Here is a 17,279-nt window from a genome sequence, read left to right as displayed (position 1 = left end):
TGTAACGGTTCAAATCCCGTTACAAGATGATATTATTATTATTATTATTATTATTATTATTATTATTATTATTATTATTATTATTATTATTATGTCCGTATTATTATTATTATTTTATCTTTGAGATTACTATTATTTTGTTATAATTATTATTCAATTCCATTATGCATTGCTTGTCGCTTGCGTATTTGTAATTGAGTGTATGCATATATACGTATATGTAGATTAACATTAAATACCTGTACAGTGAGAGTTTCGATATATCAGATGTGGATGTGACGCTGTTATATTTTGCACTACTGCCGATTCTGCCAAGTCATTGCTACGTCATGGCTACGTCATCGTGAGCTTTTAGCAATTCGCTCAGAGACTCAGCCGCCCCAGGGGATTTCACCATTACATGCAACGGTTTGAGGCGTTGTGGGAGTATGTCATTGTTATTTCTGGAGATTACATAGCTGTGTCAACCAACGTCTATAAAAGGTGGGTGCATATTGTAGGGTCAGTCATTATTTAAACGGAAGCTGAACAGTGAAGAAGCCAAAATGGATAAGTGAACAGTCATTATTTAAACGGAAGCTGAACAGTGAAGAAGTCTACTAGATGAAGAGGCCTCAGTCGGTCAGTCAACAAGTGTGAACGATAGATGGAGAAGACTCAGTGAGCCATTAATCATTGGTCATTGAGAGAGTGAGGCCAAAGGTTGGTCGGTCACTTAGTTGAAGACACGGACGCAAGGGCTTACCATGGAGTCAGAGAGGGATACCACCTGCTATGAGGTAATACCATATTGGCTTACAAAGAAGTCAGATGATATGGAGAAGAAGCAGTCACAAGGATGTATCACCAAGTTAGGCGTGACACATCTACAGTAAACACCAGATCAAAGGAATACGTCGTAATTACACTCAAAGTGTTGAAGGTACAGTCAAGTGAATCAGTGAGGGAAATATTTCGTATAAATTGTTAAATGTCCGGTCAAGAAGAATTCAAATTCATGCCTAGTTTCTTTCAGTTGCAATGTCATAATTTCATGTTCTCATCTGTTTTATCGCAACAAGACTCACTATTTTTTTAAATATATTATTTAAAGAATATATTTTGTTCTATCAAACGAATTCATAGTTTTATTTCAATGACAGTAAAATATCTTAACCTCAAAATTAATGGGGAAACCGAACGCCAATCACCTTTTCCCAGAACTTATATGGTATGTTGTCAAAAGTAAGCTTATTACCCCACACCCTAGAGATAGTCAAGAGTCTCATTCTATTATTTCTGCACTGAGTGGCAGCTGGCACCCTTCAAATAGCGTATGTGTAAGTAAGCAGGTAACAAGTAAGTGTGAGTACAAGGTCCGACAAGTGCGTATTTTATTTAATGAATATATTTCATATTTTTCAAGTTAAATGCAGTTTTATAATATTTGTAAAATTTAGTCAGACAGTTAGGAAAGTTTCAAGCTCTCGGCCCAGTAGAACCCACTTATGTACCAAGAAACCCGCGCCATAATCCAGACGTACTGGACATAGCTGTCATTAAGGACATTAATTTACCTATCGATCTCTAAACACTAATAGCCACCGACTCTGACCATAATCCTGTCGTGATGACCATTGGTACTCATGCAGTAAACTTTAAGACAACCGCCATCTACGTCAAAAACATTAATTGGACTAATTTTCGAATTATCCTCAAGCAATATTAGGACGAATCACCACAGCCTCTTCATACCAAGGAAGAAATTGACAATGTAATAGCAGCACTACTAGCTAGCATCCGCACCACCGCTAGATACTCAATAACAACACAACCAACCCAATTGCGTCGAGGTCTTCCACCTGACCTATTAGACTTAATCAGAAATAAAAGAATAACCAGAAACAATTGGCAAAAATACAGACTCCCACGCCTCAAAACAGCTTATAACTTACTTACTTACTAAGCAATGTCGAGACGCTCTTAGAGACTATGCAAATAAAGACTGGGGTAGTACACTTCAGTCCTTATCAACCAGAGACCATAGCCTCTGGCACATGACAAGAGCCCTTAAATCTACCCGAAGGGAAATTCCCACCTTAAGGAAGGATAATATTGTTTGCAAATAGCGACCTGGAAAAGGCTGAACTTTTGGCTCAAGGGCTAGAAGAACGTTTCACTCCCAATACAGCTCCATGTAACCCCGAATTCACCAGCCAAGTAGAAGAAGAAGTACAATCTTACAGAACTGCACACCTAGACTAACATCAATCAGGGAGCTTAGAAAGATTATGAAATCTCTTAGAAACGCAAAAGCACCCGGGCCAGATGGAGTTCATAACAAAATCCTTAAAGAGCTCCCGATCCGCGTTACAGCGCATCTCGTAGAAATATATAATGCAGCATTAAGAATAGGATACTTTTCTGACACTTGGAAGCTTGCAAAGATTATTGCGATTCCAAAGCCCTACAAAATCCTCTCAAACCCTAGTAACTATAGACCAATTAGTCTACTAGACAGCCTAGGCAAGGTACTAGAAAAACTTATCCATTATCGTCTACTTGCCACAGACACTATCAAAACTGCCATACCAAATGAGCAATTCGGCTTTAGGCTAAACCATTCCACTACGCAGCAACTCATCCGAGTGGTTAATATGATCACTAAATCTTTAAATCATCACCGTGTCAGACCAGTCGTCTATCTCAATATTGCCAAAGCCTTCGACCGAGTGTGGATGGATGGGCTACTACTTAAACTGAATAAACTTCAATTAGACCCAATATATTGGAAGATAATTGATAGTTACCTGACCAACCGTAAGTTTTTCGTACTTGTCAATGGACGAGAGTCAACTTCTAGAACAATCAAGGCCGGAGTTCCACAGGGTAGCATATTAGGCCCACTCCTTTACCTCCTATTCGTTCATGATATCCCACAAACCTAGGGGACTGAGATTGCCATGTACGCAGATGATACGCTAATAACAGAAGACTCGTTTAAGATACAAGTTGCCGTCAACAAAATTCAAGTTGCAATTGACATCTTGGTAACATGGCTTGAAAAATGGTGCATGAAAGTCAACCCACTAAAAACCACTGCTGTACTACATAGTATCATATGGCATCATAAGCTTCGTAAATATATACAACACCCAAATCCCTTCGTCTCCTGAAGCTAAATATCTGGGGGTCATACTGGACACGAGACTCAAATTTCGCAGTCACATAAACTACGTACTGACCAATACCAGAAAAGCTACATACAGCATTTACAGTCTCATATCTCGCAGATCAAAACTGACAGTCTCAAATAAGTTGCTTCTCTTCAAAGCCCTTATAAGAACTACCATGCTGCATGCTACCCCAGCTTGGGGTACACAAAAGAATGCTACATCAACAGGTTACAGATCCACCAGAATAAACTTGTTCGCATCATCGACAACGCCCCTATCTACACTCGAAATACGGATATCATGAAAAAGTATAATCAGCACGATTAAAGAAGAAATTATATCTCAGGCCAAAAGCTTCTACAGCACAGCGCCTAAAGCACTCAACCCACTAATCAAAGAGCTACATGATATGGATGAACATGTGTTCTTCAAGAAAAAGCACCCAAAAACACTGATACTACAGTAAGCAAACTCCAGAAAACTCTACTCCATACCACATAGTACAGAAATATCATCCCGTGCAAATGGTATGAACAACAGCGCAAGACTTACAAATACAGGTGCTCTCTATCACACGTCGCTATCTACGTCCACTAACAAAAATACCTTGGCCTAACACAAATGGAGGCAAATATCCCATCACTACAGTCAACTCACTAAACTACCGCTTAATTACCTAAGATGCAGCAATTGACTGCTCTGACTTAAATACTATCCCAAAATACACACTCATTTTTCAAAAACAAAACGTATACGACCGATATTGGCAAACGAACTCATGTAAATACCTTTGTAAATAATTAACAAACACCTGGCACCGATAGAGGCAAACTGTAAATACTAACTGTACATAGTGCTGTATCCCTAGGCTACCAACCCTAGTGCTAACAGATAGTAAATATTTGCCAACGCATCACTTAGCTCTAACAGTTCATATGCAACAATGAACACAACTTTTACTTCCAAACCCACATACAGTGTAAAAACCGCGGTTGTGCACACAAGTATCACTGCATGCCCCACTAAGAACGAGCTCAACTAAAGCACGCATCAACACCCTCAACCTCGCTACCTTATCCCAACCAATGTCGGTTGCAACTACAACTGATTCATGACCAGGAATCAAGGAATAACAAATAACAAGGCTTGCACGTATCATATAGCCCGAGTTGTGTATGTTATTTGTTAATAACTTGATGATGCAACTCAATGTTAACACTAACTAAATCACACACATACTAAATGCTGACTAATAAGTTGCAAACCACCAACTTGCACCAAGCAATTAAACCATCCATTGGTATTGGACATAGGACCTTAGAAGGTCGGAGGTCCCACCATTCATCAACCACTGGTGGCGCACAGGGGGTAGCAATCGAGTTCGGATCGGAGTTTGTCAACTGCAGTTGGTATGTGAGTTATGCAGGTTGCTACAAAGAATAATTGATTCTGAACTTATATTCAGGTACATACAATTCCGTTCTTGTTGTAAGACGTGATTCAGGTGTTTGTTCTCGCAACTATTTAGCACCAATGCCTGATTTCCGGTTAAATGACAAGTCAAAATTCATAGAAACGGAACTATATGCAAATGCCATAAAGAAACAACAAAAGAAATGGTGAAAGAACATTTGAGGAAAAAAGACATTTCAACAGTAAAATGTGAACAATTACATGAGCTGTAGTTGGCCCGCTGGTGCACAGCTACATGCTTCGAATACACTCAATGGAGACCTTGTAAAGTTGTTTCTATGGGGCATTGAAGGAGCGAAGTCAATAAAGAAAAGGACAGGAATCGACTACATGAAAGAAGATTTAATAGTATTAACAGAGACTGACAGAGCCATTGAGGAAAAGACACTATTATTTATATCACGCATCAGCAGTCAAGGCAAAGCCGGCGCGCCTAGCGGAGGAATAACGATATACTTAGCACCAGCGAGGACTGCGGTCACAAACAATATGTGTGCTACCTCACCAGAGTATCAATGAAGCCTTGCGGGAATGAAATAGAAGCAGTGCATTTATCATTGAAGCAGACATGAACTGCAGAGCTGATGAGTACAACTCCAAAGTAAACAAATTCTTAGAATACTTCGAGCAAGAAGGCTTCAAAGTGACCAACAATCCTAAAAATCCTATTTATATTGCACAAAGTGGTACCTCCACAATTGGTTATTGTTTTAAGAGGAAGTACTACTCAACCATCCTCTATATAACACTAATCAGAGAGGAAAAATGGAAGGGGTCTGACACTTCGAAAGGAAGAAGGACTCACTTAACATTTGATGCCCAAATATCATGAAGTCAGAAGAAATCAAAATGTGAAGCCTTACAATATATAAAGCTCATAGAATTGGTCAACAATAACGTTACATTGACCATTGTTTGTTGTGATGTTATTTGTGACTTCTACTGCTCGTACTGAAGCGTATCGAGTATAACCTCCTGCTTGAATATTGACGGGAGGTAGCAGGGAAGTTATATAAGTCTCGTCTTTAGCATGGCATTCTTCGGGTTCATACATTTGCTGATAACTAATGGTACTTAACACACTGTTTCGTCGTAGTATTCCAGCAATTCGTTCTCCATGCTGAGGCACTGATTGTAATGAGCAGAGTGCACATTTAATGGAATACTGGGAGAGGAGTGTTCGCTAGCTACACCCACTGTAAAGCTCACTGAAATCCGACGAGTCATGGCGTTACATCATCAGCGATCGCCCGCCACTGCGTAGGTTACTGTAGGTGAGCTGTTTTATACCCTGACTGGTTGCAGGCCTCTTCTTCTCTGTGCACCTACAGGTTTCTAGCCCACATAAATAGACTGCAGCCCCTCTATGCTCTGCAACCATTCTTACCAGCATTTGAATTACAACTGCCACTCTAGGAGATCCGCCTTGCTATTTCTACCAGCCTCGTGCCCTGTCGTGGGGAAACCACTGTAAAAGCTGTACCTAGCCCAGCTCGTGGCTTATGGCTACTCGAGGCGCCGCCGCAGTTGCTACAACACACACACAGTGATAACTAAGCGCAACCGCCACTATGGCCAACAATTAACCGAATCCTCAACAGAGGACACTGCCACTTATATATATTCGCTCTTCACAACATTAGAGAGACCTTTGTCTCTTTGTAAACAGCCATTAGACGGAAACGATACCAGATACAACCTACCACGGAAGGGGTCAACGTTAGAGTACAAACCAAGGAAGTCCACGAATTATTATTTCACGTACGGGCGGAAAATTAAATAAACTATTTCACTCACGCACTCGAAAAATCAAACAAAAGATCGATAGTAGTTAGGGGACTACCAACAGATGTATCCCCACAGGAAATCAAAGACAACCTCATAGACCAAGTGTTCGAGCCCTACTCAGTTATGCAAATGTACAGGAATATCACACAAGAGGACAACACAATACGTAAATCCCCATGTCCTATACATAATCACTTACGACACTACACCTGAAAACAAATACCTACCACAAATAAACACGATATCAAACATTCCAGTAAGAACAGAGAACGAAGACTACAGACCACAGCAATTCTACAACCGCCAAACCTCGGCCACTTAAGAGCACACTGTCACCTGAAGCCCAAGCGTCTAAAATGCACCGGCGCACACGAACCAACCAACTGTAAAATTCAAGGACCAGAAGGCTCAAATACGCTAGTTGTGGAGAAGCCCACAACGCCTCTTCAAAAAACTGCAAAACATATAAAGAATACATCCGGAGAAACTGAAAACATCAACACAAACGCCACAAGCCCTTACCAAACAAGACACCACCCACTCAACACATCCCACTCCCACCCCGACATACAAACCGCTGGAACGTCCAAGGCCTTTTATGTGAAGTACCAAACCCAGATACTGATCAAAATATAACAGCCAACCAAACTACGAACACACAACTATACGACAAACACTACCCAGCATTAAACCACCACCTCATCCCCTAAGACCTAACCCACATAACCCATCCCAAAAACCCGTTCCCTACTAGACACATACCACATCACACAAGTACAAACTACTTCTCACCTTCCCATCACCCTCCACCCAACACAACAAACTACACTGCACAAAAGACCCTCCCCACGAACACACCCCGGCTAACACAGGACAATAAATAATAAACATTATTGGCTTTACGTCCCACTAACTACTTTTTTTCGGAGACGCGGAGGTGCTAGAATTTTGCCCCGCAGGAGTTCTTTTAAGTACCAGTAAATCTACTGACGCGAGACTGACGTATTTGAGCACCTTCAAATACCACCGGACTGAGCCAGGATCGAGCCTGCCAAGTTGGGGTCAGAAGGCCAGCGCCTCAACCGTCTGAGCCACTCAGCCTGGCAACACAGAACACACACCTAAAGAACAGCTATTCACTAAATTGCCAATCTCAGACAACACCCACCATACGTTGAAACGGTACAAATAAATGTGCACAATAACTCAATCACCGCCTACTATCTAACAACCAAACATGGGTAAGAAACCACTAAGAATTACTTACTGGAAGGCAAACGGCCTCAATGACCAGGCCAAGAAGGCAGGACTCACACAATTCATCACAGAGCAATCCTGTTCCACGCAGCACCAATACAAATAAACGAAACTGTAAAAAACCTTGGCCTCATTTTTGATAAGTTCTTAAACTGGACGGAGCACACGGTGAAAATTTGTCAACGAGTATTCTTTTCTTTACACTCCTTTAAAAGTTGTGGGATCTCCTGCCACTAAATACGAGACAGTTACTTGTTCAAAGCTTAAATCTACCCATCTCCGATTATGGTGACGTAGTATAAAACAACCTAAACACCACACTTAACGCTAAACTTCAGCGAGCTTATAATACATGCGTCCGTTTTGTATTAAATATGCCCAGGTATTGTCATTGAACAGCTGTCATGGTTATATTTGGCGGAGAGAAGAAACCTTCACTCTGTTTCGCTCGTTCATAACGTTCTCCGTACAGACACACCATGTTATCTGAGAATGGATCTTAAATACTTGTCATCCCCAAACAGTATACCTACAAGGTCAGAAACCTCCTCCCTGCTGAGCTTCTCCGGTTACGGCAACTCATTCATACCTGCAACCATTCGCTCCTGGAATTCCCTTCCGGCTGTAATTAGAGACATACATAGTAGAAATGTATTATAAAAAAGATGTATGGTACATATACTTAAGAAATTAGTATTTCAGGTTTTTATTGTAACTCCTAGAAATTTACCTTTTGTTTATAACTATTATTTAAGTTTAATTTTATAATTAACTAGCATGTGCCCGCGGCTCTTCCCGTGTTTAGTAATTCAACCGTTAGATGGTTCTAAACTCTTTATTTAACAGCACATTAAAGCACTATATGTAACTCACATCTTTTTGGCGTAAATTGAATGAAATACATTATTTTATTTTTATTATATTGTTAATTTCACTGCTTAAGATACCGGGTTGACAGATGGTACAAATAATATTAATAGCATGTAAAAGACCATGTTATATAATACAAAATATATTGTTTCCTTAGAGCTTCGGAATAAACTATATTAATGTCCTTCCATTTGGAGGTAAGATGTATACTGTATTGTGTTAGCCTTTCGAACTCTTGAACAATCCACGTACAGTTGACAATGGCAAAAGCACAGTTTTCGAAGATGGAGTCCTACAACTTTAAGCGATTGGCCTATGTCAAAATTTCAGATCTCTGTGTGTCGTAGATTTGACTGGCTTCGCATACATACACTCAAACACTTCCGAATATTACGGGCTGATGGCTCCTCGTGTCGCGGGCCGAACATGGCTTCCTACTCAATGGACTTACAGTCCGAGGAATACTACTTCGCCCGCGGCATGCTCAGTCATGATGGTGGCTTCAATAATATACGTCATCAGTTTCAGAGCGGTGTTCATTGCAGAGGGAAGGATTCATAATCCTGAGAAGGATAATCGATGCCACAATCGTCCACCCCAAGATGTTCGAGGGTACTCCAGGTGACTCCAAATTGTTCAAAATCTCTGTCGTGTAGTTGACAGTCTCATCTGTATGACATGTCGTGTCGATAGACTTTTCAATTTATAGGAAACCGGATAATTATTGTGAGTGCTGCTTGTTGATGACGTTGACAGCTTCATGCCTTGGTGCAAGAATTGCTCTCAGACACAGCCATGCGTCTCAGGTGAAAACCTGTGCCCACCTATGACAAATATTTTAGATCTTTGTTTGCCGTGGATTTGGCTGAGCATCGCACACATGAACACAGACAGACATCATGATTGAAGGAAAATGGCTTCCTATTCCACGGACTTACAATGGCATCCTGACTAATATATGTACTATTCCTTGTTTATTATCGTCTATCCTGTGTCATATATGTTTCCTCTAAATGTGTAAGTGTTCAACCCTGTCCCCTTTCTCTAGGGGGTTTGGATATGAAGTGAGATGAATCATCGTAGCAAATTTTTACGACCGGATGACTTTCATGACGTCAACCTAATCACATGAGTTAAAGAGATGAAATGAATGACATTATATATGATAGTAAGAATGAAGAGGATGAAACCCGGCGCCGGCACATAGCCCACTCCTCTCGAATAGCTCGAGACTTTACGTACCGATCCGACGGACGAAACACCATCAACAGCATCATATACCCTCACACCATATACTGTAAGACCAAAACGGTTTCCTACTCCCTGGACGTAAAATGAGTCCTTGAATATTGTGTCCTCTACCTATCTTATGTACGTTGCCTAGCGACAGCGACTCTATGCATTTAATCTTGGTGACATAACGTTGGATAGTCATATCCCAATGCACGTTCTCCGACGGTCTTTCGTTCATAACTCACCAACCAAAGCGAAAATGTAAAATCCGGCTTCGAGGTGCTTTCGGACCCCTTTCCATCTACGTATATTCAAAATTTCAGATCTCTGCGTGCTGTAGATTTTGCTGGGCATCGCGCACAGACAGACAGACAGACAGACAGACAGACAGACAGACAGACAGACAGACAGACAGACAGACAGACAGACAGACAGACAGACACTTCCTTTTATAATTATAAAGATTATATATAATTAGAAACCTTAATACTCTGTAGTTTGTACAATGTAGTACATGTAAGATGGTTTGGCATAACAGCAACAAGTAAAATCAATCAATCAATCAATCAATCAATCAATCAATCAATCAATCAATCAATCAATCAATCAATCAATCAATCAATCAATCAATCAATCAATCAATCAATCAATCAATCAATCAATCAATCAATCAATCAATCAATCAATCAATCAATCAATCAAGAAACAAACAAACAAACAAACAAACAAACAAACAAACAAACAAACAAATAAATAAATAAATAAATAAATAAATAAATAAATAAATAAATAAATAAATAAATAAATAAACAATTTAATTAATTAATTAATTAATAGGTGTGTTACTCCTACAAGAGAAACTAAAACCCACTAAACGATTTGCATCACGCAACTACAGTATCTACAGAACGGACAGGGACGAAGATGTCGGTGGGAGTTTGGTCGCTATAGAAAGACGCATTTCTCACAGCCACGTCCTACTACCAGAAACACAACATATAGAAGCCACAGCAATCCAACTACACCGCGGACCAGAAACACTAACACGCATATCACCCTACCAACCACCCGGTAAAGAAATTATATTGACATCCTATTAAATTACAATCACGTTTTAATAGCATTCGACTTAAACTGTGAACACTCAGACTGAAACAGCAAAAAAAACACATGGCAATAAATCACAAAACGACTATTTCACCATAGCACCTGCATTCTATTACTGGCACAACGACATAGCACCAATGCGTAACATCACAACAGACACTATGCAGGCTCTACCCTCAGAACACAGACCCATTCTCTTGCAATTAGGAGTAGAACCATACTACAGAAACACTCACACGAAAATACAAACACATCGCATAGACTGGGAACAATCTGAGGAACAACTTCAACATATTCTGGAAACGAACCCAATATCCCCTCCCACCACCACAGCAGAAATAGACACAGCCATAACATTATTTACAAACATCCTGCTCACATCAGCCAAAGCCAGTCACAACACAAAAATTAAACAAAACAAGGCCAATTACCAGAACGAATAATACAGCTCATACATGATAAAAACAAAGCCCGAACAACATTTCAAAGATCACGAAGCCTACAAAATAAATTAGAACAGACCATACTCTAAAACCAAGAGAGAAATAATAAAATTCCGGAATGACCAATGGACAATTAAACTCCAAAATCTTAAATATAATAATAATAATAATAATAATAATAATAATAATAATAATAATAATAATAATAATAATAGCCTTTGGAGAGCCGCTAGAATATTCACGAACAGAACGTCCCATCACCCCTCTACGGAGCCCAAATGGCACACCGATTACCTCTAACAATGAAAAAGCAGAACTTCTAGCAAACACCCTTAAGAATAATTTCACACCAAAACTCACATCTTATAAACAACACCCACGACAAAAAGTACCGAGCTCGATAGCTGCAGTCTGTTAAATTCGGCCAGTGTTCAGTATTCGGGAAATAATCGGCAGTCCGCGCTTCCTTCCAACTCCAAGCCCCTTCCTGTCCCATCGTCTGTGTCGGTGCGACATAAAGCAAATAATAAAAAAGAACGAAAAAGTGAAAACCATGTAACAAACTACAGAGTACTTAAACACACCAAACAACTCAGCAGTTCCAAAATTTAAACCAATAGAAATTAAAAGTACAATTTAAAAGCTCCCGGCGAAGATTTGGTCGCAACCCTACTATTAAAACATCTAGGCCTAAATAATAACATGAGTAACAACCTAACTAACATGCATGTTAAATCTAGAGTATTTTCGACACCATTGGAAAGTAGCCTAAGTAATCTGTTTTCCCAAACCTAACAAAGACCATACAAATCACGCTCATTCTAAACATCTCACAAGTCTTTGAAAAACTAATTCACAACTGTATTAAACCACCATCTATAAACACTTAATAAATGAACAGCTCGGCTTTAAACACCAACACTCCACTACTCAACAATTACTCCGAGTGTTCCAACATCACCAAGGCACAGTCGCACACCCAGGCATTCGATAAAATACACCACCCAAACCTCCTTCATAAATTAATCAAACTAAATCTAGATCTTACATATTTGAAAATTAAAAATCAGTATCTAACTAACAGAAAATTCTTCATCCACCTAGACGGAATAAACTCACAATATAAAGACATTCAAGACGGCGTACCACAGGAGAGCATTTTATTGGCCCAATCCTATTTTTACAGAATATTAACAACATTCCACGAACCACACGCACCCTCACAGCCATCTACGCCGACGATACTGCAACATTAGCCAAAAAGAGAAATCCCCACTTTTCCACACAACACCTACAAGAACACCTAAAACAACTGGAAGCATGGCTTACTAAATGGAAAATTTAGGTCATCATGCAAGAAACTAAAGCTACACCATCTAGCAAAGTATATCTTTCTCATCAACGACATACTTAGAAACCCAGACTAACTAATGTATAGCCAGATTCAAACACCTATACCAGCATTCATAATATAGTTATACTACACCCCTACAAAAAGATAAGGAAAATTTTTGTAACTTGCGCTCATGGCAGGAACCAAGGACCACCTAGGCGGGTCTAACCCAACGTTAAACACCACAATGCTGCAAATATCCACACGCTGTGATTCTAAATTAATAATTCTGTCACTAGCAACCGACACGCAAGAATATAATACGAATATTCTTGCAGACAAACTAGCGACAAGGTCCGGTAATAGTTAAGCAACACTGGGCGTGGTCAAAGTTTGGATGGGTCACCATTCAAGTTTGACCCTTGCCAGTAGAACAAATTAACTTAATAATAACTCAGCCATGGTCTAATTCTAAGCAAGAGTGCCGAAAGGTAATTTTCATACTACAGCAAGACCTCCGGTGGCTGCAGCCCTTGGAGCACTTTCTTAAAATTTCGTGGTAGAGCCGGGAATCGACCCCGGGCCTCCGGAGGTGGCAGCTAATCACCCCAGCCACTACACCAGAGAGGCGGACATTATTATTTTCACTCAGTATAAACTTTTTTAATTCTAATTTTTCTGAAGAGACCAGGTGAGCACAGTTACTGGTAGCAAATTAGGCCCAAACAGTAACATTTGGGCTGCGGCCTGGTAATTCAAGATCGGCAGTGTGGTACTGCTCGTTAAAAGTGAGAAATGTGCGGTTTTTCATTTCAGCGAGTATTTATATGGTAGTATTGCTATGACCTTCCTACTGACGTCGTTGTAATGACTTATGCAGACTTCATTGGGAACACCTCAAACACAGTCTTTCTGAGGATATTAAAATGAGTGTTGAGAGTGAACGTCTGCCCAACTTGACTCTGACTGGCAGTAGACAAGTGGGCCTAGCATCATAATGAAAACTCTCCAAATTGACTGCGACTGATAATATTCAAGAGGGCCTACCATTATATTGAAAATTCCCTAACCCAGTCTTCACGTGAGAAAAGACGTATGGTGATTCTCTGTCGCGTTTCTGGAGTAACAGTAAGAGCGAGCAATTTAGTTAAATCTTACAAAGTGTACACTACTTACGAGAATTCTGTGTGCAGTGCAGAATTCCGTAGCGAATCACGGATACATCAGCTAGTATACAATACTTTTAATATCGGAACAGAAACCTGTCCTGATGATGTGCTTGTTGGAATGTTTGCGTGGGAGCAGGAGACCTGTAACATAACTGTACGCCTAGCTATTTGTTTCTTATAGGTTCTCCCTCTTAAGTTCCTAGGTCCATAATATCGCACTTTCTAAACCACTCTACGGTCAATGAGGAATTAAACCTGATGAATTCGGTATCCCACATTATTAGGGCTGGTGACACTCTTCATGGTGAATACTGGGTCAATTATAGAGGTCATATGCCCCATTTATGAATATTGAAGTACACTCACCCCTTTAGGAATGTGGTAATTGCTCAGAACTATGTCCTCAGGGTTCCTGCGTAGGTTACCAAAGTTGATGGGGTTGAGTCTGAAAGAGAAAGGAGCAAATTACAGGACCTGTCGTGGTTGAATGCTTCAAAGCGCTAGTCTAGTGGTAAATGAACTAACAGGGAACTCTTAGGTAATACCCATTTTTAAAAACAATTCGAATTATTCTAGCAAATGTTTAAATCCTTTCTCCAGGATGGACATTTGGAGATTCTGCAGAACATAAATACATTTTCATGGAAGTGAGTACGCTTCACATGCACTTTCTGTCTACTTGATAATTTAAACACTTAGTATGAGTACTTGAACCTGTCGTGTTACTTTGCGTAAATGGGCTCCTTCACGTAGCCGGATTCATTTGTTACAAATTTTGGTCACTTTCAAACTACAGTACCTTAACTCTATGATTTTTACTTTGGCATGTCAACATTTAATTGAGCCGGTCGATATAAAAAGGGCACAAAGACCTATGGGCCCGTTTTGCTCAGTATATATAGCTTTTTCAGCCATTTTCCCTACTTATTATTAGCGAAAGATTCATGGGATACGTTGAAAACTGATCTTTTTACACCTATTTGGATTGAGCCGTGTAACATTTACCACCTGGCGGTCACAGCTTCCCACAGTGTGATAATGACCAGAAAGAAGTGATTGGGAATGCCGGGCCTTATCGTACCGCAGAAACTCCTCTACATTTCTGAAGTAACAATGGATGCCAGAATGGATTAACTTCGATCTTTGTCGTAATTGGAAATGTTGTTAACCTTCACTGTTTCCCAAACGAAAGTGTAGGATCATAAGACGATGTTGCGCTTATTGAGGGGATGATGAATCAAGACTGAACAGAAAATTGTATTCTCTAAGAATACTGATGTATTGTAGCCACATCATTTTTCCACAAACTCAACCTCTGGTATTAATATTGGATTTAATTTAATTAACACCATATTTATCCCTTGTGTGTTGAATTTAGCACCGAAATTGCTCTCTGCGTGAAACAAGGGCTCACAGTAAACGTTCTTGTTTATTTAATTCAGGAGCCACTTAAGTCATATTTTACATGAATTATTCAAAATAATAACAAAGGCAAATATTTCGTTTCCCTTTTTCTGCAAATTGCGTTTTCACATATGTGCCGTTTTTACGTCTATCTCCTCAATTTTGGACAGCTTTATACCAAGGAATATGCATCAAACATGGTCTCCTATCAGAAGAAAAACTATTCACGGCAGATAAAAAGAGATATCGTGTCTGAAGAAAGGAGAATCTATTATTTGGGTGTAAATTTCTTCAATGAAATTACTTTCCAGTCCGTCGAGATCCTAAATAAGTTCAAAACACGCTAGAGCTCCTCATTTCTTCACCGCTTTTGCATTCCGATCAAAAATTTATAATTATAAACACTTCAATCTGTCCCAGTTTGGTATATAAATTTCAGACAGTACCACCACAAAAGATTCCAGTCTAATTTACAAATGACGCCGATATTATGGTTAAGGGGCCATTAAAGGATATTTTTCAACTTCCCATGGATGTCCCGAATGATATGATATACGCTGAAATGAAATTTAAAAGTCTGGGTTTATTTTGTGTATCATGGGAAATATATCTGCAACATATTAATGCATGCAAAATTTTGAAATCTTCCAATAATAATTTTCTACAATCAACGAGAAACTTATGTCAAGAAATCAGTACGAGCCTCCCCACATTGAATGTAACAGAAACAGAATCTATTCGAGACAAAAGACATGGTTTTATAGATACAAAGAAAGTCCGACTCGACTTGAGAAGAAGAGCTTTTGATAACTGAAGCAAGCAAGAGCATAAAGGCAAAGGTGTAGTCCTGTTTAAACTATACTCCAGCGAATACATGGATTCGTGATCATAAAGGATTGCTTGCAGTGAATGGCATGATGCAATAAAAATGAACGCCAATGTTTCTGCTGTGCGTACAGTACCTGGCGGATCCCAGGGCAACAGCCTCCGTCAGCGTTGCCACAGAGAGTTCGAAACTCTTTCACATGTCCTGGGGGCCTGTCCACATGGTGAATTACTACGCACCTCACGCAATGATGTAGCCAGATCAATGATAGCTAACGCTTTGAGAGGACAAGGTTATAATGTCTATGAAGAAGTACACGGTCTCTCCAACAGAGGAAGCAACCGACGCATTGACATTATTGCTTTTAAGCCATCCTGTTCTAAAGGTTTCATCATTGATCCAACAATTAGATTTGAGACCAACGAAAACCAGCCGGAAGAGGTCGATGCTGAACAAGGAAGAATTTGTGAAGAAACGGTGGACTTCTATAAGCGAAAATATAAGCTCTCGTCCATTTCTGTAATCGGATTGATGTTAGGTGCTCGAGGAACCATACATACATTTTTTGTCAACTTCTGCATTACCTTGAGACTGAATAGAGATTTTATCTATAACATCGCGATTACCACACTCAAGAAGTCCGTCATGATCTTCAAGAACCATACTTGCAGACCTCAAACAAATGTTTGACATGCCTCACTCGATTACCTGTATTTAACATCATACGAACACATTATCTATTAGATCCACATCCAATATTGTTGTGAAGGTACTCTTTGTCTTTGGACAACCTGCATCTGTTGTAGGAAGATTGTAAAATAATAATAATAATAATAATAATAATAATAATAATAATAATAATAATAATAATAATAATAATAATAGATAAATCGATGTTCGTGCATTAGCTCCGAACAGGGGCCAGGTCTTTTTTGAAACAAATAAGATTATGACAATCATCAAATCAGCTCCAGAAAACTTGAACACAATATAGTTATTTTGATTTGATTTGATTTGATTTGATTTGATTTGATTTGATTTGATTTGATTTGATTTGATTTGATTTGATTTGATTTGATTTGATTTGATTTGATTTGATTTGATTTGATTTGATTTGATTTGATTTGATTTGATTTGATTTGATTTGATTTTAATGATTTGATTTGATTTGATTTGATTTGATTTGATTTGATTTGATTTGATTTGATTTGATTTGATTTG

At 39.3% G+C, this 17,279-nt stretch overlaps 1 protein-coding gene across 3 annotated transcripts in view; it reads right to left on the bottom strand.

Moving 5' to 3' along the window:
• Positions 1-17,279, bottom strand: part of LOC136872816 (probable cytochrome P450 49a1) — a 225,947-nt gene that overhangs the window by 50,721 nt on the left and 157,947 nt on the right. For all 3 annotated transcript variants that reach the window (XM_068227324.1, XM_068227325.1, XM_067146654.2), the window contains exon 10: positions 14,195-14,273. In XM_068227324.1, the coding sequence (XP_068083425.1) occupies positions 14,195-14,273 (79 nt within the window). The remainder of the gene's footprint in view (positions 1-14,194; positions 14,274-17,279) is intronic.

This window comes from Anabrus simplex, chromosome 4 (genome assembly GCF_040414725.1).
Source record: "Anabrus simplex isolate iqAnaSimp1 chromosome 4, ASM4041472v1, whole genome shotgun sequence".
NCBI classification, from domain to species: domain Eukaryota; kingdom Metazoa; phylum Arthropoda; class Insecta; order Orthoptera; family Tettigoniidae; genus Anabrus; species Anabrus simplex.
This window is presented reverse-complemented; position numbering and strand designations above follow the sequence as displayed.